General features: G+C 30.9%; 3 protein-coding genes and 1 long non-coding RNA gene across 8 annotated transcripts; 3 read left to right on the top strand and 1 right to left on the bottom strand.

The window, feature by feature from the left end:
• Positions 1 to 210: 210 nt before the first annotated feature.
• Positions 211 to 2,203, top strand: LOC138189578 (uncharacterized). Of its 2 annotated transcripts, none has more exons than XR_011176071.1 (3): positions 211 to 372; positions 722 to 826; positions 1,873 to 2,203. It is a non-coding gene; the product is annotated as an uncharacterized LOC138189578 (long non-coding RNA). The 2 variants fall into 2 exon arrangements; XR_011176070.1 differs by having other exon boundaries at positions 1,083 to 2,203.
• A 2,802-nt stretch (positions 2,204 to 5,005) lies between these two features.
• On the top strand, positions 5,006 to 10,720 carry alka (glycine receptor subunit alpha alkaliphile). 4 transcript variants are annotated; one of them, XM_069130012.1, is made up of 10 exons: positions 5,124 to 5,194; positions 5,474 to 5,544; positions 5,900 to 5,934; positions 6,125 to 6,224; positions 6,633 to 6,787; positions 7,351 to 7,506; positions 8,349 to 8,489; positions 8,583 to 8,812; positions 9,554 to 9,691; positions 10,192 to 10,717. In XM_069130012.1, the coding sequence occupies exons 3-10, from the start codon at positions 5,931 to 5,933 to the stop codon at positions 10,444 to 10,446; spliced, it is 1,179 nt and encodes a 392-aa protein (XP_068986113.1). In that variant the 5' UTR covers positions 5,124 to 5,194; positions 5,474 to 5,544; positions 5,900 to 5,930; the 3' UTR covers positions 10,447 to 10,717. The 4 variants fall into 4 exon arrangements, with proteins under 4 accessions (XP_068986117.1, XP_068986106.1, XP_068986096.1 ...); XM_069129995.1 differs by lacking the exon at positions 5,900 to 5,934 and having other exon boundaries at positions 5,019 to 5,194; XM_069130005.1 differs by lacking the exons at positions 5,900 to 5,934; positions 9,554 to 9,691 and having other exon boundaries at positions 5,009 to 5,194; positions 10,192 to 10,720.
• On the bottom strand, positions 10,666 to 15,032 carry LOC138188318 (periodic tryptophan protein 2 homolog). Its single transcript, XM_069129982.1, has 15 exons — positions 14,878 to 15,032; positions 14,623 to 14,735; positions 14,436 to 14,530; positions 14,229 to 14,357; positions 13,852 to 14,122; positions 13,598 to 13,782; positions 13,274 to 13,511; positions 12,680 to 13,184; positions 12,175 to 12,512; positions 11,933 to 12,080; positions 11,672 to 11,837; positions 11,453 to 11,596; positions 11,309 to 11,383; positions 11,021 to 11,240; positions 10,666 to 10,956 (listed from the first exon to the last, which is right to left on the bottom strand). The coding sequence occupies exons 1-15, from the start codon at positions 14,893 to 14,895 to the stop codon at positions 10,815 to 10,817; spliced, it is 2,787 nt and encodes a 928-aa protein (XP_068986083.1). The 5' UTR covers positions 14,896 to 15,032; the 3' UTR covers positions 10,666 to 10,814.
• Positions 15,033 to 15,852: 820 nt separating this feature from the next.
• Vha16 (vacuolar H+ ATP synthase 16 kDa proteolipid subunit) lies at positions 15,853 to 21,887 on the top strand. The gene is made up of 3 exons (XM_069130486.1): positions 15,853 to 16,163; positions 18,259 to 18,448; positions 18,986 to 21,887. Exons 1-3 carry the CDS (start codon positions 16,079 to 16,081, stop codon positions 19,188 to 19,190), a joined length of 480 nt encoding a protein of 159 aa, XP_068986587.1. The 5' UTR covers positions 15,853 to 16,078; the 3' UTR covers positions 19,191 to 21,887.
• The last annotated feature ends 3,922 nt before the right edge of the window (positions 21,888 to 25,809 follow it).

Raw genomic sequence — 25,809 nt, 5'->3', positions numbered from 1 at the left:
ACGGATAGGAAACTATAGTAGCTGTCTTTTTGCGAGCAACGAGATTTCACCACAGGCGCGTTACCGATAAACCAATGCAACTTCTGGCTACGAGCACTAGATATGTATAAAAATATCGACGCCAGCTGACGGCGTTGATATTTCCATGAGAATGAAAAATATAGAAGCGTGTATAGGTGTTTAAACGTGTGACTTTTATGTTTGAGGAGAGAAGCGTAAATGGGACAAGCTCAACGGTCATACAACCGTGACTTTCTAGCTATGTTGCGTCGTTGAGGCTTTTTGTCGTGTACCCAGTCGCTGTTTGTGCTTCCGCCTACACCGTTGCTTGAAATGTGTTTTCTAGGGGAAATTGAGTAAATATATTGTCTGGTGCGAATTTGTTTTATGCAACTATTTAGATTAACGTGATATGTTTGAGGAAACTTGTATATATAATTTTGGAGCGGTTGTTGTCATTCAAATTGGTTGATACTTCTAAGAATTTTATATTCATAAATTTGATTTGAACATAGAAAATTTTTATTTTTACAAATGCTATATTTATATTTGTAGGTTTGTATGGAATTAAATTTTAGATATATAATGTGACGACTATGTAAATGTTCTAAATTGTATCTGAATTATTATATAGATATTTTAAATTGTGTAAATTTATGCAAAAGTGTTAACTCTAAATTTTTAAATTAGTAGATCTCAAAATAAAAGATTATTCTTGCAGTTAACGGAAGAATCGATTCAAGATGGTTCACGCTGACTGTCTCGTTCCACTAACTCACAATCAATTTGATTGGATTTCTTCAACTGAAGTCACTTAACGCTTAAGGTAATAAACTCTTGATTACCTATGTCGTTTGTATGTGGTGGACACGAGAAAGCGCAGTTCCGATGCAAGGTTTATAAATCTTATAGCTAATGTTTATAACTTAAAAAAAGACAAAGATCTCTATTCTTTTTAAATGAATTTCGATGTATTAAATGGTCAAGTTGTTTACAAATTTACTACAAACTTATTCGTTTAAAATTTACCTTCAATACCTTATTCTCAATAATTTGATATAAGTGAGAAAATAATTTATCAGATACTGCACGACAATGATCCGCATACATAGTAAGTAAGTATGAGATAGTTATTAAAAATTTGGATCCGAATCGATACGGATTTATATATATGCGATACAGCTTTATTATTAGATCAATGGCTATTCCAATTGGTTAAAAAACTGGAAAATAATAAAATTTAGTTACTCAAAATCGATAGGAAGGATAATAATTGTGGAGCGAATGACTTAATATTATGCTATCTGTGAAGATTCCAGAGAAAGAGAGCTTTTAACATCAATCAACGTATAGTGTTCTCTAGATGGTGTGCGGAAGTGACCGATGATTTTCGTTTGTCAACGATAGTTGTTCACGTCGCGAAACACGACTTTCAAATAGTTTCTAGGAAATTATATGTATATTATGTTCCTTTTATGTAGGTTATCGACTCCCTTGCTGTTAAGTATAATTTTCTATATAGGCGATGGTTTTTGCTTTGTAATTTTTTATGGCCACGGATTATTTTCTTGTGTGAAATTTAATATAAATCATTTCGCTATTCCAAAAATTTGATTATTCGATTGTCTCGAATCTGCGTTATTTCGAATATTCGAAATATGTAATGCTTCATTATCTAAATTTTTATTAATAACACTATGGGTATAATTTCGGAATTATTTAAGTACATTAAATATTATTAAATAATACTATTTATCTATACATCTTTATACAAAATCATTACAATTACTTCGTGGAATTGTTACTATACTTTTCACAAATTTTTACTATGTTCTTATCTCTACGGGATACTAATATTAAGTTAAATTACAGAGATCATGTAATTGACTGGGATACATCGTTTAAGCTTAGTTTACATCCAAACGGTAGATCAAGTTAAATCGAACCACGGAAAGAAATCAGGGAAAAGTGGACGAGAGGAAGACTCATCGAGGTCGCTGATCGAGGTCAAGTTTTAGACTACTGTAATGTCTAATCGTGGTGCATGTGGATGCTGGTGTCGTTGCCTTCTCGCAAATATCATATCCTGGAGAAGGGGAAATTCCATGGAGAAGTTAGAATATCGGAATCTCGGGCTCTTCTTTGACTCTTTGAATTTTTCAGTCTTTCAAATTTCCAAATTTCCGAATTTTTAAGTTTTTCAATTTCTCAATTTTCAACTTTTCGAATTTTTTAATTTCTGTATTTTATTAATTTTATTTTTTAATTTTCTATATTTTAAATAAAATATGCATTACCCGATTCGTTAACATTAAGTTCCTATAGTCTTCAAAACTTCTAAAACATTCATCTTCAACAAAAATTTCTAGAACTCAGTATTTTTAATTTGATCTAACATTAATATGTGATATCGGTGTGTATGATAATAACGATTATGCAAACTTTACATGTTCCTGCATTACGAAGTCATATTTTACACTACTGTGATGTCTAGTACCGTTGTCTTCTTATAGCAGTCAGTTTCTGGGGAAGTGGGAATTCCAGTGAGAAGTCGAGAGATTGGAATTTCAGGCTCTCTTTTGACGTCTGTTTAGCAGTACCACTCACTCTCTCTTCTTTTTTCTTTTCCTTCTCTTGGCTATGCTGGTATACATGTATTTTACGTCTTATCTGAGCTTAAAAGCAAGTTGTTCGATTTAGAAACCTGTCTGCAACAACATTCTAGATTACCACTGGGAACTCCCCTGATCTAATTTCGTTTAGGCTTATGAACAACTTATTGAGACTTACGGAAATATAGAAAGGTATTTTAATGGGATATGGGCATCTTGAATGATGGATTGAGTTTTTATATTGCCTGAACGGAATTGAAATTATGTGGAGGAGAGTTATTAATCCATATACTAATTAAACAATTTAAAAAAATGAATAAAATTGTTATAAAGAGAACAATATCTTTTTGACAAAATTGGTAAATTTTGATTTATATATCGAAGAGATTTGAATTTTATTTGATTAGGCTTAATGAATTTTGTGGATTAAAAGAATTCTTCTTTATTTGTATAATGTCGAATTTTATTACTTGTTAATATAATCAATTACTTACATTCTCTATCGTTGAAAAGAGAATTACTATAATCTAATCGCAATCAATAAACTAATACGTAAATTTTCATTGTTTGATTTATGCAAACAGTGAAATTATGTAATATTAGATATGGATTTTATCTTTATTTATCAATCAATTTATCGATTTAGAGGTTTATAGATAATAAATAAGAAGTAACTTATATATGTACTAGCATGAATATATTTGACAATAATAAATTAATCGTGATTTCTTCCTGGCTGTATTCTTAATAAATCTTAAATAAATGAAAAAATTTTTTAAATTTCACATTTTTTTGCAGACAATTCTTAATTGCGCCATCACTGCCCTCTATGATTGTGTACTCTAATCAGACACCATTGGCATAGAACCATATGCATATGCGTCGATAAATAGGAATAAAATTGAAAAATCCGTTAATTCAGTTTTCTTCATCTATGCATTTAATTAGAGACGAAGTATATACAATGACACACGAAATAATTTACACATATAGATGCTTTATATAAATATATGTATTATATGTGGCATATGAAATATTATGAAATTTCATTAGCGCTGTAATTGAGATCTTACTATGTTGCTATGTTAAAGACTTGTCATATTTATGATATTATTATATATGTACCATTCATTCTATTATTCTTTTCTAGTTTTAATAGAACTTGTATACAAATCTGTTGAAACACCCTGTGTGTATAAGAAGAAATAACGTGTGACAGCGTTTCTAGTACACGTCACTACAAGATTCACATCACATACATATGTAGAATTGTCACAATATCTCGCTTAAGCATGATCATACAAATCCGTCCTTTGATCTGACCTCCACTGTGTCTAGATCTAGGCACGAACTTATTCGAAAGCCATAGTGATAAATTCACGAAGGTAGATCTCGGATGATTGCAACCTTTCATCTTTCCTCCTTTATCTTTTTCCCTTTTTCTTTTTAACAGCGTTACAAAATAGTTTCGTAAAACAAATTTTCATACCAAAAAGCAGTGGCGCTCAAGTCACTTGATAAATTTGGAAATCCATAAGTATCAATAGCTAAATTAAAATGAGATAAAGGAAAAATGAAGAAAAGATAAGATAAAAGAAAGTTGATACTGTGGTCGCCTATTTTCTTATGGAATTTTTTACTCTTTTGTAAAAATCTTACTTTTATATCAGTACGATGTCTAATCTAATCGTCATTGTATCAATACCTAAAGTCACAAAGAAGCTTTATTCTAAGTTTTTAAGAAGCTCAACAAAAGGTGTTGTGACTATTACAAAATTTCTACTTAGAAAATAATTGACCTAAACTTAACTTAATCTAACAAAGTACATTCTTATACTGCATCTTAAGCATCCATACTTTGTAACCACCCGATCGCTCATCTGGACAAATAGACGTTCCAAAAATCGAGATTTGCGGTAGCCAAAACCTTTTTATTGGATTCCTCCACTCTTAAGCTTTTTACTAATATACCATAACCTTAATGAAAATTGTCCCAAATACATACTATAGTAGTGATCAATGAATTTATTCCCTTATTTCAGAAATTTTGTATAAAATAATGATATAAAAGAATGAAGTAATTATAATCATTAATAAAAATATAATATATAATTACAGTTCTATAATCACAATTCTTTTTAGAATGACTTTCCGAATGAAGAATCTCAAGAGAATTCATATCTTTTTTTTCATAAGAGAAAAGTTTCATTAAATAAAATAGATTATCCTGAAAAAATGGATCATGTTAATTCGATATTTTAGGAAGCAATTATTTAGGAACAATATCACTGCGTTTAACAATATGACGGTGACTGTATAACCTTTTTCGCAGGATCGTTGCGCAACTACAAAAAAAGGTAATAACTACTATATTGTACTGAAGATATTCGACAGCATTTGCAATTGAAATAGATTGCGTGTAACTGCCATTGTAATAGGTTAATTGGAACGCGTCGTAACTGGTAGGATGACTGATCAAAATGCATCGGCAGTTGTCGAAATCTTAGGATGAAGAACACGATCCTAACAATACTTTTTTATTCATGTCTGAAACTTTTCGCGGAAGTGCGTTCTAGTGCGAGGTATTATAGCTAAAAAAGCCCATTGTCTCTCACTAAAATATTAATCAAAAAGTAATAAGTTTGCAACTTTCGAAATGTATTTTGCTTCATCGTACTTGCAATTTAAAAATATTTTGAAAGAAACCTTTCGTCACATACAATATTTCTTTCACGTTTACTAGTTTTCACATTTTATATATTCTTTCGTATAGCTCCTTTTGTATATTTTCCAAAATATTGTAAATATTTGTATAAATTCTTTTATAATTTTACCTTCTATCTTTTATAATTTTTTCATAGCTTCTTGACCGATGACGCGAAAAACTCCACATTAAAGTCGAGGATAGTTCTACCGGAGTATTACGTGAAAGGTTAGTCAACAATTCAATGAAATATCTTTTCTTTGAATAATATATATACAAAAAATGCATTCCACATAAATATATATATATATATTTTTTTTCTTTTTTCGAACGAACTATTAGCTTATGTCACGATTATACGTATACATAGTATTAGAATTGTAAATTTTTTTGAAAGTACCATGTATACGTATAGTGAGTAGTGAAACTAATATTTGTATTCTGTTGCTACTTATTTTGATATTTCCGTACTTATGTAATTGTAACATACACTGATTAAGTAGGCCTAAATATATGTTTCCTACTAACCTAAACGTACTTTTATGCAATTACAAAAATCTGGTGTCGTGGAAATGAAATGCAGACCTGAATCAAAGTACGTTTCATTGAAAGACATGGGTATGTGTGAATACTTTTTAGATATAATAGCCACTATCCAAGGTGTCCCATTTTGATTATTAAAGATCATATTTTTTGAAAAGTTATTTTGGTCACGCTAAATAGGGCACCTTGTATATGCGCGGTTTGTATGATTGTACGTGTAATTGTACGCTAATCAACATGGGTTAAATGCGAAAAAACAACGCAGAGATCAGGCCTCCATCGAAGCAAGGTTTTCCAGTGGTAGTGGACTTCAATATCTTTGTAGCTGATATCAATTCAATAAATGTAGAGGATATGGATTTCCGGTGAGTGGAGATCATGCTACTGATTGATATGCACGTGTTTTGCACGCTAAAGTATATTAAAAAATGTGCAAATAATATTTCACTAGATAGATTCGACCTATTTTAATTGATTTCGTTTTACTAAATATAATTTACTATCACTATAGCACTAATAACTCTATACATATTACTTAGGTAGTAAGCTTTTTTGAGTTGCGGTCCTTTTTTATAATAGCCGAATTAAATAATAAATAGCCATCCTTTACTCCTACATAATAAATATTTTTATGTTGGGAATATAATATTGTATAATACATATATTGAATAACTTCCAGTCGATATATTATCTATTTGTGTTTTACTATTTCAAATAATTACATGTTACGTATTCAACAGTTGCCACAGAAATAACAGAATTACATCAAATAGGGTAGACATGTTCGTTCGTCAGAGTTGGATCGAATCTCGACTTGATATGCCGGACGAGATTTTCGAGGAGGGTGACGATTACGTGACACTGCCTCCTGAATTCTTCGACAGTTTATGGCAGCCAGATCTTTACTTCTTAAACGCGAAAGTTTCTGGTAATTTTTGTCATAAATGCTATATATATGGATCATATAAAGACATGTGCAAATAATGTTAGATTAAAATTTCTAAAACGTTACTAACTGCACGTATAGACAATAACATTGCACTTCCAGTTCTACTACAAATGAAAGTTCACAATATTATAAAATTGAAAGGAGTAACACTGATATTTGATACAATGTAGCACAAGGATGATAAATAAACAACTATTTCCTATCTATATTGACTAAACTTTCTAATACTCTGTTGAAGTCTTTTATTAATCATTTATTATATCTTTCACTACTTATCTAATAATAAATATTCATATTGTATCTGGCATTCGTCGAAAAACCGATGACGATCTACCTGATATGGATATTATACGAGTTAATGATCCGTAAAATTCTGAATAACGTTGAAGTAGCCTTGAAATGATCTTCAAGTAATCTAAATGTACTTTCATAATGACTTTAATATGTTTTTGTCTAAAACATGTTTGATCTTACAGTAGTCTTAAAGTGACCATGAAACTTTGAAGTATCTAATAATGAATTAAAATCATTTTCTTTTTCAGAAATTGCGGCGTTAAATCACAAATTCTCATCTGTTACGTTATATAGAAACAAAACGGTCAAGTATTCAGCACGGATGCATGCCATCATCGCCTGCCAAATGGAATTTCAACTCTACCCAATGGACATTCAAATATGTCCTATCTACATAGAAAGTTGTAAGTTCAATAACGGAACAAGACTTGCTAACAGGATATGTCACATTCCTGCATTTTTATTATTTTTTTCAATTAATCATTCCTCGCTTTAATCATACTTAGTTAGACTGTTCTTTTAATTGTAACGATAAAAATAAAAATTTACATGAATATCCGCGGTTTAATCATATTGGAGAAACATGTAGAAAATTGTTACTGGCAAGTTTCTTCATATCTCTAAAAATAACACAAATGATGTGAATGTAGATGAATAAATTTATTGGTACACCTTGTATGCAGCTCTAGACTGTAGAACGTCACAGAAGTCTTGCAGCAGTTAGCGATAGATCATTGTCGAAACAAATTATTGCAATTTATATTTAAAATTTCAATGGAGAATGGAACGGAATGGAATCATTTAAGATCTATTGCATAGTCATTTAAGATCTAGTGCGTATATACACTGTTGAACTGTTGATGTAGAAACACCTGCTTCTTAATTCAATCTTCTTATTAATATGCCACGCTTCTTTATATTTATATTCATTACCAATTAATCCCTTAAAACTTTGTTTAATTTTATTATTTAAACACGCATTGTTTAATTTCATTAATTTTATTTTATTATTTATTATTTGGTATCAACAAATAGTCAATTGTATAAGTTCATATTTAAATATTATATTATTAAAATGAGAATGTTCAAATATTCAAATCTTAAATATTGAAACGACCTTGTAATCTCATACTGTGGGCTCTTGTAATATTCTAATTCATTTCTATCCGACCACCATCCATTTCTATAATCCCAAAACTCAACATATTCACTACTTTAACTTGGAAAACTGCATTACTCGCGATAGTTTCCTATCACAAACAGAAGTTACGCTTAAGATGGGGATTGGGCGCAGTCACGGTGAATCCAGAACTGAAGCTTTTACAATATGATATCGGGAAGCCGGTGGTTGCTGAAGAAACTGTTGATTATATGCTCGAAAAAAGTGGTACGATTTTTGTTTCGATGTAGAACGGTGATATCCAGACATATATATATATATATTTCATATTATATATTTCATATATACTATAATTTACAGGAAATTTTTCACGACTGGTAGTATTTTTCCGATTCGAGAGGCAAATTGGTCATCATCTGATACAAACTTTCGCACCATCCACGTTGGTTGTGATGTTATCTTGGTTTAGCTTCTGGTTGGGCTTAGATGCGATCCCTGGTCGTGTGGCTCTTTTAGTAACCAGTATGCTGACCTTGGTTACTATGTTTACTGGTCTGAAAAGCGATATTCCGCCAGTTGCTTACGTGAAAGTAAGTTCCAATATAATTCAAAGAGTATTACTACTAATCGTTCAACCGTATAATTCTTCTTATTCCTTCTTTACACTTGTTCTCTTTTTTCTGGAGGGGGATACTTTATATTCATAGAAGCATACAAAAATTCTCATTGACCATCTCAGAAATAATGTTTTGTTTTACAAAGTACATTTCTGAGTTTGTCAGGATATGTTTAGGCGAACATGATAATAAGGACATTCTGTTCAGACGGTCTTACTTGTAACTTGGTTTCTAATGGAATTTTCATATCATTTGCGTCATTCATTAGTTCTTTGAACAATACCTAATACTTCTTCACTACATTTTTATTTGTAAATGGCACAGTGACGTTTTCTTTCCTTATCATCTTTGTTACGTAATAATGCTATACGGCAGAAATCTTTTGAAATTATCAAATGATAGCTACTGTATGAGATGGAGAAATATGTATTGTTTTTGTATCTGACATTATCGGATATGAACTGATAACATGAATTCTATATCTTCGTCTGAATGGAACCGTTCCATTACGACACATTCTGTGTCTGAACACATAATCTAAACCAATCTTGGTACATATGATACCGAATATATATTAAACTATTTCAATGTTTATGTAAATTATTCTGATGTTAATACCTCTAGTTTTCTAGATAGCAAAATAATTCGAAGATTTATTAATATATCAAAACATTGATCGATAAACATTGTGGTAACGTATCTTTATGCGTTTAGGCACTAGATGTTTGGATGGCAGGCTGCATGATGTTTGTATTTGCTGCTCTCGGTGAATTCGTTGTTGTAAAAGTACTCGACTTGCAGTACCAGTTGGAATATGATCTACAATCGTCAATGTCCCGACATTACTCAACAGTTCGTATAGCAATTTTGACATTATTGTCATAAGTACAAGTTAGAGTACCAAATCTTTTCAATACTAAATGTAAATTAATTTATTATCCCTGTACGTTACTATATCATTTAATTCTTGTTCTATCTGCTTATCTCTATACCATTGTATGTTATTAATACGCCATTATATTAACATTAAATAATATATCTCTAACTATTTCTCGAAACCTAAATATTTTTAATATTTACCCAATTTTATATTGCATTAAGTCTCGGCCTTGCTTAGATCCTTAGTTATTTAACACCTTATATAGATGCGTGTGTTGTGCAAGGTCAATACTATTAATCAATCAAAGAAGTCTGCGGATTAATGGTTAACAAGAGATTCAATAAATGCGTCAAGTAATACGTTAAATAAAATACAGCAAAAAAAAACGTAAAACATTAGAAAATTTGTATTGGATAACTAATAATAAAAGCATACAAAATTATATATCTAATAAGTTCCGCATTATTTTTAGCGTATAGTTGCCATGGAAAAGGGTCAAAGTATTTGGGATTATGACTCAACATATATACCAAAAGCAAGAAATAAAAGAGCTGGTAGCAAACATCTTCTACAAAATGCGTGGCTAGATACTGAATATCCAATAATACGTGTATGCAAAACACGGTCACAAAAAATTGACAATTACAGCAGAATAGGTTTTCCTATACTATTTATGCTGTTTGTCATTTTGTATTGGCCGATACTCTTACTTAAGAAGGCAACGTAATGCTATAGATACATAATATAATTAAATAAAAATCTATAAATTATTATTAGCGAAATTATCACGTATTGCATAGTTTTTCATAATTATAATACCTTAGGACTGGAAACGACTATATAGATATACTGTACTAGAAATGTATGAAAGTAAATAGGTCTGATATATTTTTTTAAATACATGTTATTTCTTAAATTGAAATATACATTTAATAAAAATAACAAATAAGATACTAGATGAATTTATTTAAGATTACTATAAAACTTATAAATAAGCTGTACACGTGTATGAAATAGTTCTATGATTGTATTCATGAAATATTTATGTGAATAGTGATCTATTTCTTTATTATTCTATCTTATCATTAAAACGTTTTAATCAACTTCAATTTCTTCCACCGAAGACTTTCCAGATTCCTCGTCAGTTTCCATTAAATTGTCATTGGAAACAACTTTTTTGGCTTTATAAGCACCAACTTTTTTCAAATAACTCATTGTATACTGATTGAAATCACATCTGTAATAGTAAAAAGAATATTAATATTTTTAAACAATAATACGCATAAAAATTATATACTAACAGTTTACTCAAATCATCGTATTTCTTTTGCATATTTTTCTGCAACATTAGCAATATCGGCATTTGAAGAGCTGTATCTATTCTTGGTCCGTGACTAGTCAATATAATTTCTATCCAAAGAAGATAAAAATGTATATGCCTAGTAAATTCCAATTCCGATGCTATGAATTTTAAAACTTTCTCGACATAGATATTGGATAAAACCATTACTGTTAAATCAACTGAAATCAGAGATATAATAAGTATATTGGATGGCTAATATCACATTAATAAACTATTATTAACTTACTATCTGAGCACGGAATATTTTCTATAACGCATTTTATTAATAATTTTTCATTCAGCTTCAGAGCCATCATTAATGCTGAAAATTTCGTTTATTAGTGCATTTTTATTTATTCTAAAGAAATTAAGTTATATATAAATTCCAAACCTTTTGCGTATTCCATTTGACTCAAAGCTTTTTTCACAGCTTCTGGTGTAATTCCTAATTCCAATTCAAATGGATCAAATGCCAATCCAGCATCTAACGAATATAATAATAATCCTTCCGTCGTTGCCGCAGCCCACGCCTGTCCTATATGTAAATACTGGTTTGTTATTAAAATTACGTCATAATAATATTCGGTATAAATTAAAAAATAAATTCAACCTGTTGGAGAAAACTGTAAACTATATACTCTAATTTCTGGTTTTATACTTCTGCTCGCCATATCTCCACTTCTAACGCCTGGTAATCGTAACTTTGCATTTCCTCCTCGTCTTTCCACTAATGCCATGTTTCCAAATTCTGTTAACTTTCGTTTATTTATAAAATCCTACGTAAAAATAAATTTTTATTAGAAAAATAATATTCCCTCCCAGAAAATAGTAAAAATATTATAATTTAAAGTTGACATAAAAAGTTACTTACATCAACTCCATCTAGTGATCTATTCTGCGTTACAACAAACTTTTTTATAAGTATAAATTCTTGTACATTATAAATGCATATATTTTTAGATTGCCCCCCAGCTAATATGTACGTACCATCAGGTGAATAACAAAGAACAGTAAACGCCCTAAAAATTTGATTTAATTCAGGTAATTTTAATTGTACCCAAATTACTTTTATTTCATTATGTATGGTATGTTCATACTTTTAAAAATACGTACTTGCCCTTAAGACTTTGCTTAGCTGTAATAAGATCAGTATTAGACCTTCCACTGCCTAGATCATTTCTTCCTTCAATACTACCAATTTGTACCGCCGTTTTACAATTGAAAAATGAAATTTGCCCATCCAAAGTGGCAACTGCTACTTCTTCACCGTTTGGTTTGTATGTAACATACAAACCATCAGCAGTTAACTGTATCGTTTCATGTAAAGAACCACTTTCAATTGCATTCCATATTTTCAGTGTTTTGTCCCAAGATACGGATACTAATTCCGTGCTTGTAACACTTGGATTAAATGCCAAACTGGCGATTGGACCTTCGTGTCCACTTAATATCTAGTATACAAAATACACAATAACACTTTAGCAAAAATTCTATAAATTTTCGAAACGTTAACACGTTAAAGATTGATCTTATTTAAATCCTTCTTAATTTTATTTAATTGAACTTAATTCGCTAATTCTCAATGTGTGCAATTTTAAGATATTTTCCAGAAATATACCTCCAAAAGTTTTCCTAGTTTGACGCTCCACAAATAAATTTCAAAGAAGTCTTGGCCTCCAGCTGCAAGAAACTCATCACTTGAATCTAAAGCAATGCAGGAAAACTGTACGGGTCGCGGAGAGGTAAGAGTTCGAAAATTTCTGTACCTCGCTAAATCATATGTTCTAACAGTTCCGTCAAGCGATGCAGAAACAATAAATTTTCTATTATGACTAAATATCACTCCTTTTATCGTAGATGTATGTTCTTGAAATGTAATAGAACAAAATCCATTCATAGTGTTCCATAATTTAACTTTCCCATCATCACCTCCGGTAATGATGTATTGGCCATCAGGACTGTATGCCAAACAGTTTATATTACTACTGTGGCTTTGTTGCTTCATGGCATAAGTTTCACTTTGCCATTCCCACACTAACAATTGACCAGCTGAAGAACATCCTAAGGCTATCCAGTCACCAGTTGAATTTATGGCAATCGTTGAAATATATTGGTCTGATATACTGAAAAATGGAGATTATTAAAAATAAGTTACGTTAATATTAAAAAGATATAAATACTATATTAAATAATATAACTAATTAAACAATACCTTAGAGAATGTATCATATTTACATCAGGCATTTCGTATAAATAAAATGCACCAATATTGAATCCTACTACTAGGATATTAGTCTGTTGATGATATGCAGCTGCAGTTAATGTTATTTTTACTTTCTTTTGGCTTTGAACTACATTAGCTAGATAATGACGACCCAATTTAGTATAACGTAATTGTTTGGTTTTTGTTTCATTTTCAGAACCTTTTACAATTGGTTCAGTTAAATCTCCTGTGAAATATAATCTGTATTACATATCTTATGTCCTTCTTTAATTTATTTATATATTAAATACAAAATTATAAAAGAAAAATTACCTGATTTCAATAAATTGTGTTCATGAGCTTTAACCTGTTTGTCTGTTTTCTCTATAGCTTTTTCAATATTAACATCATCTTCTTCATCGCTATCTGCTTTTTTGTTTCTTTTAATTGGAGGTACGTTGGATGGCATTAAATCTTCTGGATCAATTGTACACTCCCAAATACACAATTGTCCATTTCTTTATAATATATTTATATTATATTATATAATGAAATGTTTCCGTGAGAATTACATTCTAAATACATACCTGCTAATTGTAATTAAATCATAATTCCTTTTTTCAAAAAAGCATGCTACAATTCCATCAGTATGGCCACCAAGATTAATATATCTGAAGTTTTCATATTTTTCTAAGCTGTAAATTTTTATAGTCATATCTCTAGAACCAACAGCTAATAACTTTGAATCATAAGACCAATTAATAAAAGTTGTGTAATCCGTAGCTGTATGAAATACATGTTCCATAATAAATGGATTATATTCAGCTGTTTGCAAGCCAGGTGCATTAAAAACAAATACTGAAAAAATAATTGTCATTAATATCATTTTTTAATCAATTTTAGTGAATAAATAAAATTAATTATATGTACATGATATATATTACATATTATATGAAAGACATACCATTATTTTGTTTACACACTGCAAAATGTTTACCATCTGGAGAAAATTTTACACATCTTACTCGTTGATGAAATCTATATTTATGTATTACCATTTTACTAATCATGGTAATTATATGAGCATCACCCACTATTAGAAAAATTTTCAAATAAAATTATACTGAAATTTTAAGACTAACTTCAATCATATAATATGATATAATTGTACCTTCGTTAATTGCAATTAGTAATACTCCATTGGGTGATAAATCTATGCTAGTATAATTATATCGACTCTCCACAGGTAATGTTTGAGACTTATTACTGAAAATAATTTTCATAAAATTATTTCATTTATTATTAGATTAGGAATCATAATTGTTCGAGTGAAATACTTGAATAAATATTATACTTACTTTTTTAAGTCATATATCGTTATCCGATTTCCCACTGGGCTAATAACCGAAGATCCATCTCGAGAAAATATTAAATTCCCTTTAGTATAAACTGCGCCCAGCAGATTACTGAACTATAAAAAATATTTATGATAAGTATAAAACTACATACAATATTGAAATACAGTACGTAACAAGAATAGGTTAGAAACAGTACAGATTTCAGCATCCATTACAAAGTTATTATTTCATAAATCACAAATACATTCTTCTTACCTTATATGCAAACTTCATGGTGTTTTAAAGTACAAATATACAATTTTTATTACAAATATATTTCAAAATCATAGAACACGTTTAGCGTCATATTCGCTTGACATGATATTTGAATGGTGCTTCGTCCATATTATATTATAACTTCCGCTGTAGCACAATTTCCGCTCGGTGAACCGAATCACGTGTTAAAATTAAGGTGTTGGCTCAACATTTCAGAAACTTTCTATTAAATATTATAACTAATTATAAGTGTAATGATAAAAGCATTAAATTACTGTTTTTATGTATTTCACGTTCCAACGCATGCATATCCAGAAGGATGCTGCAAAATACATCATAAGAACTTCTTACAATTCATATGAATTTTACACGAACCGATTTCACGTCTATAATACAAATTTAAACTGAAAATTTCATTTAAAAAATCAAACATATATTTTCATGAAACGAATGAAACGAAAATAAGCGGCTACGAGAGCAAAATGCGTGCATCAAATTGCACGTGTAAATATAAATCTTGTATCGAAGCTTTAACTATTCCATCGATATATTAATCAAGAGAATATTTAAATTTTATACTATAACCACCTAACTTGAAAAATCATTGTAACTTTAACTAACATTTCCAAAATGAAATTACAAGTGTATACATCTCTGTTTAAACGTAGTCACGTGTCTGCGTACATTTTAGTAAAATAACCTCAAAATGCATGATAAATGTTGTAAGGGTAAGTCGGAGGGATAAATGAGATTTCGAAAGCAATATTCATTGTATTTCTAGATGAAAGTATATTATAGAAATTAGCATAAGAGGTAAATAAGTAAAGGAAACGTATGTCACGCGGTCCGAAAAGCAAAAGCTTGCGCAGTGGAGGTGCGCAGTGGTTCTGTACAGAGCGTATAGCATGGCTGACGTCAGATATAAAAGATGAAAGACGCGACTGGATTCGCTTGGAACGGTGTAGTCCGCAGTCGCGAACCAATAGGAAGGGAATAGACATTACTGAGTTTCGGCAGACTCTTCTTCTCTCACTCGTCACTCGTCACATGACCCGCACTCCTGTACGGTAGGCCATATTTGACAGTGGCACTAGTTTAGCGAAGTGAGTGCGTGAAGATCGCTCTTCATCCCACGTTCGCGTTTTCGACAACCTGTAAATACTCGTGATCGATTTGACCTACGAGTCCTAAACGCATCAAAATGAGCAGTGAATATTCAGAAGGATCTCCTGTTTATGCTCCCTTTTTCGGAGTAATGGGTGCCGCCTCAGCCATTATATTTTCTGGTGAGTTTCAGTTGTTTGAAATTGCTCTAGAGACACTTGATTTGAAGAGAGCGCGAACTTAATAATTTATGTTCTATATGACAAAGTATATGACACAATTATAGACGAGAGAGTAGCTCAATAAATGTACTCTTAACATTGGCAGTTCTTACCGTACGCACGCCATTTTCTTTGTTACAAACTGCATAAAGTATGGAAAAACAGAATATATCACGATGGATTAACAAATTTTTATTATGTAGTTGTAACAGCCCTCTAGGGAATATCTAATTTCGTTAATTGTTCACGATATGACTCATCTTATTCTTCAGTCATTACCGATAAAAAACTAGATTCGTAGAACAATCAATGAGAATGAACGTCTATTTCCACTATCTCGTGAATATATTTTGATACCGTGTCAAATCTGTCACCCGGTAATATATAATATTAGTCTGCGATACAGGTGCGTTCTAATCTGAATTACACGCCGAACATGTCAAGGATAGAGATTCAATTTTGAAGCGCCATTTTTCTAGGCACGTAGATCTAGGATTTCGTAATGTTCCGTAAATGCAGTCCAACAAGCTTAATTTTACATTACGAGAGAAACATTCGTGCGCCGCGTTTGGACGACCGGGGGATATTGGCTGTATTATTTCGTAATGGTGACCTCGTTGGATACTTTTTGAATAAAAGTCTGTATGAATTGAGTTGACGGGTATGGAAGGCAACTAATACAGAGGATTTACGGGGATCGATGGAAGATTCCACCAGATGCAACTATCGATATCATTATCTATCGATTTAGGTTTTAAATTTGGGTAAAACATTTTTTCGATAATCTCTTATAATGGAGAAAGGAGAGAGGAAGGCAAAGCATGTTCAAGCGCGCAAACTTAAACTTTGAAGCGTCGTCGGTGGGTCCCTATCAAGGAAATCAATACGAATCCCTTTTACCGTGTGCGCCAGTCTTGAATGGACGGCAACACATGAGAAAAGCTTGACCTACGAATCAGAACCACGAGGAGCTTTGAATGTATGAAAAATCCTGATCTTCGTTCAAATAGAATTATCCCACTTCTCCAGAATACTCTAACATCTCTATATTTTCATTCTTCCTTTATTATATCTATATACGAACCACTCATAGAAGCTAAACTGATCAACTCTATCGAGGTTAATTTTTTGGTTTTAAGCAAGTTAAACGACAATCATCTATGTCACCATAATAATTAATTATACTAATGTTAAGAAATTTTCAAAGACTGAAGATGATCGGTTTGAATTGTCAACGACTTATATAGTTGCATATGTGTGCGTGCGTGTGTGTAATAAATTTTCTCTGAACGCTGCTCTCTTCTATTGCTGAAATCAAAAATTGTTTTTGCTAATCAAATCATGAAAATTGAAAGGAAGAAAAGAGATTTTCTGGTTGTGCCACGCCCCCTATTCACGAGATGGGACTTACATGATTATCATGTGACTGCCAACGTGAGAATCATGTGACGATTTCCAGTCACAGCGGAATAATTTGACGACTATTACCTGAGATTTCTCTCTTTCTTTTTTTCTTTTTACCAATGTACAACCCCAAAATTTTGAGAGACATGTCGACAAAAATAGCTACGGTATCGAATAATGCCATAGAAATGGGTCCGTGACCTTCTCATTAGAGATCAATATTAAACGAAATCGATAGCTCTCGATGGCTAGGAAATATCGTCGACACATCACAGAGATCTGTCAAAGTTTCTATTATGTATTTTGTTGCACGATTATTAAAAGAAAGATATTCAAATAACCGCATGTTATAATATTAATTCCAATCGTTTTATATTCATTCGTTGTTTTTCGATAATTCTTATCTCATATCACATTCGATACATAGATATGTATAAATATCTATCAAAGTATAAAATGCTTCACTTATATTATGGATAAAACCTTCTATACTATGTCTGAGTAACCATGCTTTACTATTTTATTAAATATTATATTGAATCGTATGTATTATATAATCATAGAATTTTGTATTTAATTGTAATATAAATCTTTAATTGATAAATGCAATTAAAAGTTACTTATTTTTATATGATACCTATTTTACTTCCAGCTCTAGGAGCAGCATATGGCACAGCAAAGTCAGGTACAGGAATTGCAGCCATGTCTGTTATGAGGCCAGAACTTATCATGAAATCTATCATTCCTGTTGTTATGGCTGGTATCATTGCCATTTATGGCCTTGTAGTAGCTGTTCTCATTGCTGGTGGTCTAGAAGAACCTAGTAAATACAGTCTGTACAAGTATGTTATACAAGTTACTTAATTATTCAAACATCCTATAAAATAGTTTAGGTCAATAGTAATGTAACAATTCTATATAATAGGAAACAGATTTATATTTATTCTTTATGTATTTTAGTACTGTAAGTATTATATTTAAAGCATAGATTCATATTATATTGAGGTTTAATTTGATGTTTTGGTTCTTTTATATATTTGATAGAAAGTATTGTAGTTATCTAAATAATGTGTTGTAGCTATTAAAAGAAATAATTTTCAAACAAAATTAAATACAATTTGATTATGTTATAAGCAGTATTCTAGTTTATTTTCTATGTATTAAGAAATACTTAGGTAGATTGTTACAGACCATAATCTACATGAATTAATTGCTCTAGAAGTCTTAGCAATGCTTCTCTATACATATTCTTACTTAATCAGTTTGGGGCTTACCTAGTTTTAATTCTTTTTGCTTTACTAAATGTTAGTAGTTTCATTTGTAATCAACCACTTTTCTCTTCCATAGTTAACAAAAGATTTTTTTGGTCTTTTTACTAGGGGTTTTGTTCATCTGGGTGCTGGCTTAGCCGTAGGTTTTTCTGGTCTAGCTGCTGGATTTGCCATTGGTATTGTTGGTGATGCAGGTGTAAGAGGTACCGCACAACAACCTCGCCTGTTTGTTGGTATGATCTTGATTCTAATCTTCGCAGAAGTATTGGGTCTCTACGGTCTCATCGTTGCCATCTACTTGTATGCCAAGTAAAATGATTTTAGTAGCAGGAATGCAAGACTCGTCGCCTGCAACCAACAGCGCTCCCCGACTATTAAAATATTACGACTTGTTTCGACATTTTACTTAAACACATTTTTTCCATACATACTCACATCGACTCATCTAAGCATCCTTCTGTAATACTGTATTCAAGTTGATATATTAGAGTCCAAGCATTTAATAAGTACATATTCATTATATAAATAACATAATTGTTGAAAAATGCTGCAAGCAAGTAACAAGAGTGCTGAAAATCTAATTAATTGATTAAATATTTTGAATTGAAAAAACAAATAATTCAGTCTTGCAGGAAGAGGATGTATGTACAGAAGATACGAAAAGCAACAGGCGACAGGGAGTTACACTGAGGAAAGACCCCAAATATCCCATGTCGAACATTTCTCTTTCACTGTATAGTAATCATTTGTAGCGTAGTTTGACATTGAATTATCAATTAAGATAATCGGCTCTACTGAGTGTATAAAGGAAAAAACTGTTAATGATAAAAGAATATTTAGCACAATTACATATATTAAACGCGATTGAAGTGGCAGTATACAGATTGCAGATGAACGTCTTTTACGACAAACGTCTACATAAAATTATAATATTTAAATCAGAAAGTGGGAAAAAAAATGCAAGATTGCATGTAAGAAACAGCATAATATGCAATGGTTGTACAAACTATATCTTGAACAAAAAAAAGTAAAGAACGTAGATATTGTACAATCGAAATTACAAGACACAAAGTATAGTATGTGGGATGAAATTTTAGAGAGGAAAATGAAATGAATGTGAGTAGAAAATGGACAGATACATGATAGTATTAAGTCAATTCAGAGACTGCTGGACGTATTAGGAATTTGCACTTATTATGGTTTTAAATAATTCTGGGTGACTGCAGAGGCCAGCGGTAATTCCCCTCTTTTAGCTGTAAACATACTTATTTCACGTTTCATTAGAAATATATATACATATATATATATATATATATGTATATATATATATATATATATGTATATATATATATGTTAATGAAGTGAAAGGTATGTTAAGGCATCACAAAAAAGAAAGATTCCATATGTCCCAGCAGATGTATGACTACCTAAGAAAGGGGTTACGAGATAATAATGATGAAAAAAATCATTTGTACATTCCATACTAAGTTCGTTTTGTGCAGGCGAGCGGGCGCTTGTAATGGCGCGACAAATGTAGGTTTTTTGGGAAAGAAAAAAGGACAAATTATGCGTTCGATACTTCACATTTTCTTTCGTGACAATGTTTTTAAATAAATATATTTATGGGGTTGAAAAACGATGCAAACGAAACTTTTTTTCGGAGGTTCATTGTTATAGGAGCTGACGGTGAACTCTGATATATGTGTTATGGCCTTTTAATCGGCCACCATCTCTCCCCGTAATAAATATATCGTGTCACGGTCGAGGACAAGAATTCTTTGCGCCCGCTTGCCAAATTTTATTGACTGCGCAGTATTTTCTATCTAAAAAAACAACAAAGCTCAACATGTAGGCGCATTTCCGGGAGAGAAATAAATATATAAAACACTAAACATTTCAAAACCATTTCAGTTTACGATAATAGCGCATGAAACCAAAAAGATGCGAATCCCATTTCTTCGAATTTATCTGATCGGAAAAAGAAGAAAAAAAAGAAACAAATGCACGAGTAATAGGAGAAAAAAATTTTAGCTTTGAGATATCCTTTTATTATTGATTGATCCTCGCTTGAAAATATACTTATGTTAAATTGCATTGCTAATAACAGTTTTTTGAACAAATAGGCATTAGAAATTCTATTGCTTTCTTTTTTTTTCAAATTCTTAACAACGATAATAGAAAGAAACGGAGTAAAAATGGCGTAAAGGAAATGGAAGAAAAATTGAACATTTTTCGTGAATAATTCGTAACTAGCAGTATAACACAAGTGAAGCGCAAATGCGAGCCGGGGAGCGGTGGTGGTGGCTTTCTGCAACGAGATAGAATGAAGGAAAGATAGAGTGATAGAGAGCGCAAGAGCGATCTTCACTTTAAACAAAACACAACTTTATATTCGAACAAAATGCAAAAAAGCACACGAATATATTACGCCAATTACCTCTGTTCCCCCTTCTTCCTGCCATCCTAAATATGTTTCCTATCTATCTAATAATGATAATTAAAAGAAAAAGAAAGAAACATCTGTTATCTAATCATAAATTGTTCCCGTGCAATGTATATATCACCCGCCATGCTTTACACAATACGATTAAAAAGAGTTTTTTAGGCTAGATTAGGTTGGGTATTAATTGTATACCAAAAAATCTTGTGTAGTTGAGAGCGAAAGTAAAAATTGATGTGCAAATAGGCGTGTATGTGTGTGTTGTGTGTGCGTGGTAAAGAAAGGAAGTCTGGTGAATGCTAGTGTATGTGAGGAAGAGTGAATGAAAAAGCCCAAAAAGTAAAGAAAGGGAAATAAATGAGAAAAGAGCACTGGCAGATGGAGGAAAGACACCGCTGTCACCGCCGCCGCCGCCCCTCATGTACTATCTTCCAGTGTTATATTAAAAATAGACTCATTGTTGAGCGCAAAAAAGTGATACTGATCAATAATAATTATTTATGTTATAATTCGTCCTCGATGTTACAGAAAAGAAAACCGTGTTTAATAAAAATTTAATTTGGACAAACAGTATCAGTACTCACTTGTGTATCATCGAAAATTTACCTAGCTGTATACATACACTATATTACTAGCGATAAGAGTAATTAAACGCATGATGACGATCCATTTTTTATCACTGCCATTCAATTTAAAGAACCATGCTTTCTATATTACATCACTGGTACCTAAATCGCGTCTCACTGCAACATTGTTCGATGTTTTACGTGTTCGAAGAAAAAGAAACAAAACCTAGAGAATGAAATGAAGAAAAATTTGTGTAAAAAAGTAGCTGGAAAAAAGAAAGAAAAGTCAATACGATACAGAAAAAAGAAGAGTTTTATTGATTTGTCAAAACGTTTTAGTTTTAACCTTTTTTAAAGATCAAACGATATTTCATCGGATACTCAATCTTAACATACTTATTCCTCGCTTGTGAATATAAATGATTGTTTACGTAATGTATTCAGTAAACGTTGAAAATTGAATTAACATTGGACGAAAATTACTGTTAAAACTGCATGTGAAGGGAAATGCAAATTTGTTACGTAATCGAACTTGTTCTACAGATAGGAAATTTTATCTATGCGGTCACACACACATATTCACATATCCCTAAAAACATGTACACACAACCATACATGCATACGTACGTACGCATATATATATATATATATATATATATATATATATATATATATATATATATCATGTGCTGCGTAGCCGAAGTAAAATCAGGTCGTACTCTAAAATAAATCGATACCCATCTTACTTTCATTTAAAATGGTACAACTATCATTGTTAAGCAGTTTATCAGATAATATAATATAATTTGTTTGAGAAATGTTAGTTGACTTGTATCGAAAGTAAATATAAAGCAAGTATTGCTTTAATGATCGATCCTTGCTAATGTAAATACCTTAAAAAAAATATATCAAGATAGAGTCTGTGATTAGTTTATCTTATATTATATTTATATTTCTCCGCGACGATTGTTCAGTTTTATTAAAGTCGTTAAAGTTGGATCATTGATGAGAGAGACCGCTCGTACGCGCGCAACAACAAAAATAAAAGAACAAATTATTATCGCACGCGTCATTTTTAAAACATATCCTATATCTGCATTGTGTTTCATTTGACAAAGTGTTTTGCATCGTGCCGTGGAACGCATACACATAATTTGGAAACGCTGGCACGCCAAGTAGACTATGTATACATACATGACACACATACTTGCCGTATAACGTTTAGCGACAAGTTATGTTCTTTTACAAAATGTAAACTGGATTATCGAATGTCCTCGACACGATAACGGGATTCGCGTAAGAAGGTAACGTCTAGAAACGATACCTTTTTAGATAACATTAAAATCCGTTTTTGTTTCATCGATTTCGCGGCGGAAGTCTGTTGTAAAGGGATCAGTAAAAAACAAAGAATGAGCAAAATTTGTTAAAGGTAAGATTATAAAGTAACGTTGTACGAATGTACTCGATATAACTTTTTACAATATGATAAAAGCATTATATTTCGTTTATATATACTATATACTAATGGCAGTTGATAATATGTTACATCAGTTTAATGTAAATGTTATTAGCAATATAGATTTAAAAAATTGAAACGCTCGTAGAGAAAGAAAGAGAATTGCTGAAATACCGTCGCGTATTTAGAATTATAGTTAACTATAATTTGTTTATATGTATGCAGAGTTGTGTTTTCAAAAAAGGCTCTACACGTATACCAAATAAACACTGTTTATTAGAGCCAAACACGTGTAATGCTATATTGCATGCAGTAATAATATACACCGAACGCACTTTCTCTTGTATAATATCAAGTTTTTGTTATAGTTATTTATTTCAGTCGAAGTTTTTTTCTCGATATATCTCAAAATCCCAGAAAATCATCACGTATCTCCATATATTTGTATTATTTGTTTTCATTATCGAATATATATAATATATGTATATATACCTCTAAATGTGCAGTATATAAATAGGAATATTGGTACGAAAAATGTTCTTTTTGAATCATTTTTGAGCGATTTTGCTTTACAAGTCCAACAGTGCTATTTTGTATATTAAAATGTTGACAATTCGACGTTCAAAACTTTAATTTCGTTTACCCTTCTCGCCGTAAATATGTGACGAAAGGAAAGGAGGTAAGTAATAATGGAGGTAAAAAACAGAAATCTTGATTCTTGCGTTGATTAACATTAAACGATCCATTATCAATACGCCTTCTTATGAGTTACGTATGTCGTATAAGTTATGGACAAGTATGCGTATAAAAGTCGAGTTTAGTCATGTATTTGGTCAATTAGAATTTTTCCCTGTACGATTATTGTTTCCACGTGAAATATACATAAAAAAGACATCAGGTGACTCTATTCATGAAACATTATAAGTGCTGTGAAAGAGATATCGTCGAAATATCGGTAGCTCATCGTTCCTTCATTATGTTCTTTGACAAATTTCAACGTTCACATGTATAGTGCGAATTATATCGCGTTTACACTTAAAGAATTTTTTTTTATTATGTCCATTGTCAACAGGACATTCACTGAGTTGTAATCGTTGGTTGATAAACTCGATTAGATGATGCTTTCTATCTACTACTTATATCGTTTCAATAACATGATATTTTTTTTCAAATGTATTACTCGAAATACATATATTCAGTTGTCAACACGGAATTTAACATAGTATCGCTATTACATATATATATGAATAATTTTGAAGAACAAAGTATACGCAAAAAATCGGTATGTCAATTTTGAATTGATATTTGAATATACATATTGTTCGCTTTTATATTATATAGTATGCGATAGAGATAGAATATTCACGATGTCTCGTAAGTCCATGAGATGATGAAGATAAACGTGATTTATACAAAAGTAGATTGTAAAGCAATACACGTCATTGTAAATAGAGATTCTTATGCTAGTAAGAGGATGTATGTATGTATATACATATACACACTGTACGCATTTATTAAAATTATCACGTGAGTATAACAATGGTAATCGAGAGAACTAAATAATAAGAAAAGGGCGTAAGGTACCATTTTGATACTTTTATAAGATTATTTAGATAATAATTTAAAAGTACGACAAAACAATTTCATATACTGTGATAATGAAGTTAATGCAAGATGAGGAAAGAAATTTTTTTGAAAATGTGAAAAGCGGTTTTTTATCATGAAAAAATTTGATACTTTCGTAATTTTTTGTTAACCGTGAAAATGAACAGTGAATGGTGAAAGAGAGAACGACAGACACAAAGTCGTAAAGATGATAATCCTAGGAACAAATTTTATTGATAAAGATAAAAGAGATTTCTTATCAGTTTAATGTCTATGATCAATTAAAAACGATTATAATGTAGTCCATTATGTGAGAAATAATACTGACGATATTATACATGATTCGTACGTTGCATTATTTGTTTTTTTTTGTTCATTTTCAATTAATTTATAATTAATATACGTGGAGAAAAATAAATTAATAAAGTTGAAGTACAATATCGCATGTTACATAGCAGCTGAAAAATTGAATAGTACTTATTGATATTAATCATTTACTAATTATTTATGTAGATAATTATTTTTTTTTAGTTTTCATGTTCATAATAAGAAGGCAACAAACAAAACACAATTATACCACAAATATTCATTAAAATATTACACTAATATCACTATTAAATATATTCCACGTACAAAGAATATTTTCAAATTAGCATTAATTTATCGCAGCGAGGATTAAGTCATTATCTTTGAGAATTAAATAAAACAGTAAATGAATACACATCTGATACACACGATTTGAATTAAACGTATCGAGAATAATGAATTTATTTTTCTAGAGCGAGTTTTCAATTAATTTGTGAATAATGCGTACCTACGATAAATGTGTATTCAAAAAAGAAATAAATTTAACAATGATCGATTC

The sequence above is a fragment of the Bombus flavifrons genome, chromosome 2 (assembly GCF_040668555.2).
Source record: "Bombus flavifrons isolate JBK064 chromosome 2, iyBomFlav1_principal, whole genome shotgun sequence".
Taxonomy (NCBI): Eukaryota; Metazoa; Arthropoda; class Insecta; order Hymenoptera; family Apidae; genus Bombus; species Bombus flavifrons.
This window is presented reverse-complemented; position numbering and strand designations above follow the sequence as displayed.